The 9,063-nt window shown below is 38.8% G+C and overlaps 1 protein-coding gene across 1 annotated transcript; it reads left to right on the forward strand.

Annotated features, from left to right (window-relative positions):
* Window positions 1–5,536: 5,536 nt before the first annotated feature.
* nanos1 (nanos homolog 1) lies at window positions 5,537–8,234 on the forward strand. Its single transcript, XM_085285199.1, has one exon. The coding sequence runs from the start codon at window positions 5,907–5,909 to the stop codon at window positions 6,585–6,587; it is 681 nt and encodes a 226-aa protein (XP_085141325.1). The 5' UTR covers window positions 5,537–5,906; the 3' UTR covers window positions 6,588–8,234.
* The last annotated feature ends 829 nt before the right edge of the window (window positions 8,235–9,063 follow it).

Below are 9,063 nucleotides of genomic sequence, written 5' to 3' on the forward strand. Positions count from 1 at the left end.
TAGAAACTGAAGTTGGTGCAAAACTATGTTTAGGTAAAGACATTAAGCTTTGAGAGGAAATAGAGAATTTTATTGTGTTACACATCAACTATGAAACGCTGGCTCCTTTTTTCTTTTTTCTTTTTTCCACAATAACAGCTTGTACAAAACATGATGTTTGGGTTTTCTTGGGAAGGACTGTCTCCTGAGACCATACGCCTCACAAACCTGTATTTTGAGCTATTGCCCTGCACACTGAAAGGCACACAATTTATCTGCTAAAAAGTTGTGCAATTGGCTTCATATCTCCAGGGGAATCCTGGATAGATTTGGCTTTGAGGTGCATATTCTGAATTATATTTGTTGGAATAGTTATTGCAGGAGACCTCATGTGTTACCCAAAAGTCTCTTATATACATCTGGATCGGTACAAGGTCACACTGTGTCCATGTAAAACTGCCAAGTAGTTCTGGGAGTTTTTAGAGATGGTTTTGAATGACATTTAATAACATCCATGTAATTACCTTGAAACTGAAGGTCATAAAATTACTAAATCAAGCCAGCCTCTTTCAAAAGCTGAATGCCATTTGTTTGTTTTACATCTCAGAGCTTTATAAACAGACCGACCTCCCTTATTGACTGACATGCTTTATTAGTTTCAATTCTTTCATGCTTCTGGAGTAACATTTAGTTTAATCACCAGTTATCTACAGTGGCACACACAAAAACACAATGGCATCCTCTGAGTTTATGTGCAATTATAAGAAGCCCATTTTCTTGCTGTTCAGCAGGGGAACAAAAGAAACCCGAGCACTTAGATATTTGGTTCAGGAGACGCAACAATAATAAAAATGCAAAAACACAAGCTGCTGTGCTTTGCCGATATGGAAATGCTTCCCATTAACTGCAGTTTTCATTCAGCATCTCTGGGGAGAACAAAGGATAATCAAACCTTACACAGGGCTGTTAACTTCAAGCCTCTGAACCAAGACAAACCTTAAGCCTATAAAGGTATGGCGTGTCCAAGTGGAGGCCCACTGTGAAAACAAATATTGAGCATAATTTTGCTGCTCAGTATTATACGATCGAGCCCCCTACCCTCCAGCAATCTTTCATATGAAATCAAATTTGCACACTGATTAAATTTCCTGCATGTTTTCTCATTTGCATAATCACAAACAAACCTCTAATGGCTATGAATGAAAACACATAGTAATCTGTGGGTCTAAGGCAAACAGGGTGTTTTTGGTACAACAACAACAAAAAGAATGCATGTTGCAAGTGCACAAGCCATTTTCATACTGAGTGATTCAGCATTTATCTTCATTACAGCAATCAATATGGCAAACTGGATTTTTCAGCAATTCCTGCAAACCTATTATGTATTGTTTCAGTGATCAATATCTTGCTCTCTAAACATGAAGACTAGACGAACATTTTTACAAGAGTATTACTGGGACTTTTTGGTTGTGCAGAGACCTGGATTATCACTTTAAATAGAGCTGGAGGGAATATCTGCGTCTTAAGTATCTTTGAGCAAGGCATTGCAATGATTTATCTATAGCAGCAGCTGCTCCTAGCAGTGGAGTAGGAATATGCCGAAAGCTTTCCTCGTGTGAATGCTTCATGTAATCCTCCCCCTCCATATTCACTTTTCAAGGCCACTGCAGAAACTTTCTTCAAAAAAACCAAAACCAAAAACAAAACAACACCAAACATCAGACAACAACGCATTAACAGACAGCCACAGTTCACAGAAATATGTGTTCTGTGATTTATCTTACAATGTTTTAGACATCGTATCAGATTCAAAATACGCCCCAGTGACACATTTAAATTATTACTGGCTGTATGAGCAGATGCAACAGGGGAAAAAAGGCGAGAGTTTTATTTTTTTAAGGCATTCCACAATGTCATCAATCATTCATTCATCGTGGCAAATATGAACTGCGCTCCAAATGTGACCAATCTTGTTCTGTTTGCTAAAATAAAAGGCTGGATTATAGCACAGAATGTTGAGGATTATAATTATGAAGCATTAATCATCGGTGGAAGATATGCACTTTAATGTCCTATGAATCAGACATGATCATATTCCCCAAATTCAGCAAAATGCTTGTTTGAGCTGGATTACATACTCAAAGTGAACACACACACACACACACACAGTAAAAATAAATGAAAAAGTAAAAAAACTGACAGACTGAGCCTCATATTGCTAATGAGCCTGTGCAGGAAATATGATCTGATCATTAAAACAAAGTGTCTTCCTCAGACAGCCCCCGCTTTTCCTGATGATCCATGTGTTTCTCCCTGTCAAGTGAAAAAACTCTTACACAACAATCACTTAGTCAGTGTGATTCCTAAATCAATTTACAGCCGTAGCCACCCTGCTGAAGTGATGCATCATTCCACTGCTAATCTCACTTGCTTCTCCAATACACTCAAGCAACCTTGAGGCACCCATAGAATTAGCTTTATTTAATGGATGAGTATTAATCCCTCTTAGTCACAACAAAATTAAGGAATAATGCGCCCATGAATATTTCAGTTACACTGCAGCAACACAGGAATCTGCTTACACAGTCTGCCCCGACTTGTAAAAAAAGAATTGGCAATTAAATACATTATTAATGCTTCATGATAAAATTCATATCCAGCTCCAGCTGAATGGGAGCTCGGGACTGAAAATTCAATGAGGAGTCGATACTATTTCAACTGAAGTTGCTGAACACATAGAACAGTGAAAAAATGGCCTCTAAAATACTGCAGCTCATTGAACTGTGCCTTTTTTCTGCTCCTAACACGCCTGTCTCCTTAGGTAGTGCATTCTTATTATATCCCTTAAAAATAGATGTGAACCTCCCAAGTCAGTGAGTTCCTGTAGCCTCCCCCTGGAAGTTTTAATTAGAACACCAGTCATTCGTGTTATCGTTGTTTCAAGAGGGCTGCTTCCACATTCCTGAGCTGCCCACTTCATCACAGGATCAGAGGCCTGCAGTGAGTGGACTGTTTAGGACAGCTGCCTCATATTTACTCTGGATTTTACCTCAAGAGTAAGATCTAGATAATTTATGTTACTGATGGAAAGGAAACATAATGTGCTGCTATTTGGCAGAATTCCTACAGAGTCATAGCAAGTCTCTCACAACATAAATAGCAAGAAAAACTCCAACTACCAGCTTACACATGCGGTGAGCTTTCCAAATACACACAAATAGTATGATAAGAAACTACTGGTGCTGTGTCACACCTTTTAAAGTGTGTTTGTGTTTTGCAAAACATACTTGCAGCATTGTTAGAGGTCTATAGATTTGTAATAACTGAGGTTTTTGATATTACAGCTAAAATGATCATATACCTCAAGATAAAACTCAATATGACTTGAATAAACATGAAAACACAGAACCAGCAATGCTCAGAAAAACAAAACAAACTTAACTTCAAAGGTCCAGGGCTGAAAAATTAAGCCAGTGCACACTGACCCAGATGTTTCTCAAATGGCTCATTGAAGTTGGCTCACAAAATGAATCAGTCCCCACAGAATCCCATGTTCTATATTCCCAACTTTATAGAAAACATCAACACAGACTGGAACAAGAATTGATTTCTGGTGTTATTTTTTGGGCTCAAATTTTGCATTATTAGGAGCATGCCTAGTTTGAGTGACAGATATGTCCAGACTAGACCAATAGATGTTCTTTACACTTCACCCTGTACACTTCAAATCACTGAATCAAACCTTTTACTCTGTTGCCATGTGTGCCTTGTGGAGCATTTTAATGTAATTATCTAACAAACAATATGAACTGCTGTTTGGTAAACTGTAGTAAGAGCCTATCCAAAAACTGCGCTCCAGTATTTGTGAAAGGAGTTCTGCATTATTTACTTTCATATGTTACAATAGATGTTACAACTACTGTGGCAGATATCTCTGTATGGATGATGCACCCATGCAGTATTCATACACACAACTTAGCATTCGACCCTCACTTGGTCACTTGAGGCTTCAAAAATCCATGATGGTGGTAATGGCTGAAATGTTAACGTCAAAGCTTCAAAATGGGGGTTCACGCATCAGTGAGTTACCTCATGGTTACCCATTGGTTTGGTCATTCATATACTTCTGTCTTTACCTCTCTGCAGGCGATGCCATTTGAATTTTTGGGGTTAAAAGAACAAAAATTATTTTTGTGGTTAAAGTAAAACAAGCAGAAAAAAAGCATAAGGAAATGCTTTTGGGAACCACTGTTCTCTTGGAAAGTAATACCGCTGTTATAATGTTAATGTCTGTATTTTATGTACCACTCAGACAATTGCCTTCTTCAAAGTTCATTGTTATTTCCAAGATGAATTCTACACAGCATTGGCCAATTGAAAGCTTGAATAAATGGCTTAATTAAACTACCTTTAAACATAACAACACTACTACTACCAATAATAATAATGACAACTTTGGTAAATTAATACAAAATGATACAACATAAATAACATTTTCATAATAACATTTGCCATTTATATTGTCACAGTTGTTCCACAGGTCATTCATAAGCCAACATCTAAGTAATGTGCTTTATTTGGCTAAATGAAAAAAATAAATGTAGAAAAATCCCCCAAACTGACCAAATTGTTTAGTTGTGCAATTGTTTAGTTGCTCTCTGAACTTAACCATAGCTGCCTCACTGGATTCAGACTACATGAATGCATCTGGATTTAGTGAAATATAATTGGTGACTGTCATCTTCCAGCCAGTAGCCATCATTATAGTATTTGTTTGGTACTGTCATTCATACTGGGGAGAGAAGTAGGGAGCAAAAGGTCTTTTGGTTCATATGAACTGACCTGCAATTGCATGTTGCTGCCCCCTGTTGATAAACTGGTCTGCATGTTGTGTTTACAGCATGACTGTGAAATGATGTGTTGTTTTCGAGCAACAAAAGATTCTTTTTAATCTACTAAACATTTTCTTTCATTTTAAAATCTTGCAAGTAAACGGGTTTTGATCTGGAGGTTAGACATTTTCTGCAGAACTTATTTTCTATTTATACAACATACAAACTGACAATACATTCTCCCTCTGCCAAACCATGTTATCAGATAGAAAGGGTTGTGAGCAAGTAGAAAATACTTTAGTGACGAAAAACACAAAATATAGGATTATTATGAACCACTCATCAAATGATTTTAAATCAACCACTGCATGTGAGTTTGTCCTGGAACTGTAAAACCTGACAATGTGGAAACATGGGATTCAGTTTTAACATAACAGCACGCATCAGCCTAGGCTATTTCTCCCATGGACTGTAGGAGGATGGCTTCTGCAAGAAACAAAGGGCCCATGCTCTTGGCTCACAATGGGTTAAGTTGTGTGAAAAGCCGAGTTGGCGTTGATGGTATTCATACAAACTGATTAACGATACTGATCAACAAAACACGCGGGATTGTAATGTTTAGTACGAAGGGGAACGAAACTCCGAGTCGTAATTGATTAGTACTGACGCTGAAATGATGTAATTACCTACAGTAAGGCTTTTGCACGAAATATTTTCTTTGCGCACTTGTTCAAATCATTAAGTATTAACAAGCTATTTTTAATGAAAGTCGCCGTATGCCTTAATTGCAGAATAATGATTGATAGAAGAGAAAGCGCCAGCCTGCAAGAAAACAAATCTGTCTAACTGTAGCTTTGAAAACAGCGAGCCTGCTTTCGACCTGATCAGGAACTTGGTTTTCAAGGGAGAGCGCCCCGCCCTCTTGGTACTTATAACAAGAAAGCCTGTTTGCAGGACGCTCAAACATAACAGGAACACTGGAGACCACATCGCTGCACATGAGCCATACCTGGAAGAGAACTCTGGCTATAAAGACTCTACGGATTACTCTGTCTGTTTCGCCTTTTTACGGCAAGCGAAGGAGCAGAAGTGGCCATGGATTTTCTCAATCAGAACTATCTGAATGCGCGCAGCCCATATGACTATACTTTTAATTTCTGGAACGACTATCTTGGGCTGACGACTTTGGTTACGAAGAATAACAAGCTCAGCATGCCCCAAAATCCCAACTCCATCACCGAGTCCCTGAAAGCGACTCTGGGCTTGGACGATTCCCCGGCGTGTCCGTGCATAATCGCGGGTGCCGTTGGAGAAAGCGGGCACCTGGATTGTTGCTGCCCGTCCGGGAGCCCCCCACCAGCTTCCATCCTGGACTTGAAAGAGCGTTTCTCGATACTGAGCCCCTTCCAAAATCAGCTCGGCGTCCAGCTGCCGGAGCGGGAGGTGGGTTTTGGTGGGAACTTCACTGGGTTCGATATGTTCGGCATGGAGAAGAAGATGCGCAAACCCGCTTCCAGAACCAAACAGGAGCCGAAAATCTGCGTCTTCTGCCGAAATAACGGAGCGCCCGAGGAGGTGTACGGCTCCCACGTCCTGAAGACTCCGGACGGCAGGGTTGTGTGCCCGATTCTGAGGGCTTATACCTGCCCCCTTTGCAGTGCCAACGGGGACAATGCTCATACGATAAAATATTGTCCACTGTCAAAAGACCAGCCATCCCAGCGACCATTAAAGGGTGGGAGGGCTGTGGGTGGTAAGAGGATGAAAATATTTTAAACAAACAAGACTATAAAGTAAAATAAATTGCACTGAACAATTTCCAGATGACTGTTTTGATTTCGGCTCTAGCCTTTATCCCAGTTCCATAAACATATTGATTTTATCTTTTTTGTTTCTCTTAAGATCTCTTATATTTTTATAGTTCCTTTATCCACATAGAATAATTTTATGCTTTATACATCGGATTTATTTTTCTTTATAGTCTGTAGTTATTTTGAGTGTGGGTATACATACACATATGTATCAATAATCACAAAGTGTGAATAAATACAAAAAAAATAAATAAAAAGTATTTTGGTCATGTAGGGAACACACTGACATTGGCAAAGGGGATGAATGTCATAGCCTTTTTCTACCAAGTATTTTTGTATGGTGAGCTAAGCTTGCCTCGATTTTCTTTCACGTCTTAGAAACCAAAGTTATGTTTGCCATTAAAGAAGCTCAAGAATGTGTCATTAGTGAATACTTGTGTGAGTCTGACTGGAGGAGGAACTCTTTGATCCCATCTGCCTGCCTAAAAACTCCACAACATATTTTCCAACTTGCTGTAAAAGTTGACATTCAATCTGCAAGGCAGGAAGAAAAAGAAGAAAAAAAAAGACAATGTGGCCTCTGTTTAGGGCTCATATTCTCTGGGGAACGTTCTGATCAGTCGTTGTAAAGCCAAACCTCTGTTCTAATCATGTGTGATGAGACAGTTACCCGATTTTACATTTAATGAGAAATATTATTCAATATGTTTTATGTTTACATTCCCAAATAAGGGTGACACACTGGATTTCTTTTCTCTGTCAGTTCTCTCGTTCTTTATGGTGTTTATGGTTTGGTTTGCCCTCACAATGTATTCACCACAGAGTCTCATAAGCATGTCTGCTTTGCATTATGAAACTAAGTAAGTCCCATTTACCTTTCATTCTGTGTCGGGGTGAAGAAAATGGCAAATGAATGTTCGCAAACAACATGTTATCCCATTATTACATTTCTGAAGAATCCCAAAAAAGATGCAAAAATGTTGTGAATGTATGATTGAAAGTGTCACTTGCAGGACTGCACATTTCTGACAGTTTTGTTTACCAAAGGAATACAATTGAATTGAAGAAAAAAAAGAGAAAGATTTGCTGTATTGTGTATAAAGTGATGTTTATTCAGTATTTTAACATTACAAGTGACTTCAGAGGGCACTACCTCAACAGGATTTTGTACTTACACGTAAAAATGTCAACAGCAGTTTATTGATATAGTGCTGCCATTTATAATAAGGGTTTTGATAGGTATTTTTGATCTTTGTATAACATAATTGTATTTTCATTTTGTTGCATTTAACATAATGGAAGTAAGTTTCCAAAAAGCTATAGCATTGCTCACCAAAAGGTGAGACTGTCTGTAAATAGTGATATACCCATACTTTTTAAAATTTAGTTGTTCAATGTTGCATTCTTGAGAGTGTGCAAGAGAGCGGATATTGAAAAAAAGCTGACAAAATTTGCCACTTTTAACAGAGGTTTTTTGGATTAAATGAATAAGAGAAAAAGAAACACTGTTGAACTTTGTTATTTATATTTTACCACAATTTCCTGTATGCTGCTGTGCAGAATAACAACATATAAATACACTAGAGAAATAAAAACGTATGAAATATTTGGACCTATGTGGTTGTGTTCTCTAATTGGTTTACCCTTTTCTAAACACAAAGGTTTTTGTTTAAGTTTCAGATTACTGATTTAGTGATTCCTAAACTACATTAAACCAAGCGGGGGGTGGGGGGTGGAGGGGGTCGACTAGAAACAAAGAAATGGCTTTGCTTGGCCTAATTGGCCAGCTAGCTGACTGTCTCACTCATGAGTTAACACAGAGCCTGTGTGTGGATCACATATGCCCTGCTTAGGTTACATTTACTACTTTGCATTTTACCACACTTAACCTTTGCTTTTTGGATGAATTCAGACCGATCTGTTGCTCTCATATCTTAAAGATTTGTTTCTGAAAGGCAAACACACTGCCATGGGTTGCTCACAGTTGTTTAGGGAGGTCTTCCCACACAAGAATGTCTTGGCTTATGCCTCACCATTCAAACAGATCATGTTTGTGCTGAAGTGGATTGAATAGCTGGCCCTCCCAGCCTTCTCTGCTTGCCATCTGTGGAATGGCTGCTGCAGACATATTATGTGGCTCAAAAACAGGCAGGAAGCCTTGCTGCCTTGCTTCTTGTTTGTTGGAAAAGAAATCATGGCTGTACACAGTTGTGCAGCTGTGAGTGCTTCTGATTTACTCCAGCAGCTTGGTTTGTTACAGATGTTCTATAAATGATGGAAATGTACTAAAATCATGATGACTTCATGAATCGCCCTACTGTCTTTTGTCTGTCTCACCAGGCAAACAACCTTAGACACTCTTAATTGCTGCTGATGCTAAGCATACAAACATATATTAGCCTGAAGCATTCGTCTGGTGTCAGCCACTTCTTGGCAGTTCC

The sequence above is a fragment of the Mchenga conophoros genome, linkage group LG2 (assembly GCF_057382185.1).
Source record: "Mchenga conophoros isolate Kocher_MC1m ecotype Shallow Benthic linkage group LG2, M_conophoros_male_GT1.1, whole genome shotgun sequence".
In the NCBI taxonomy this organism is placed as follows: Eukaryota; Metazoa; Chordata; class Actinopteri; order Cichliformes; family Cichlidae; genus Mchenga; species Mchenga conophoros.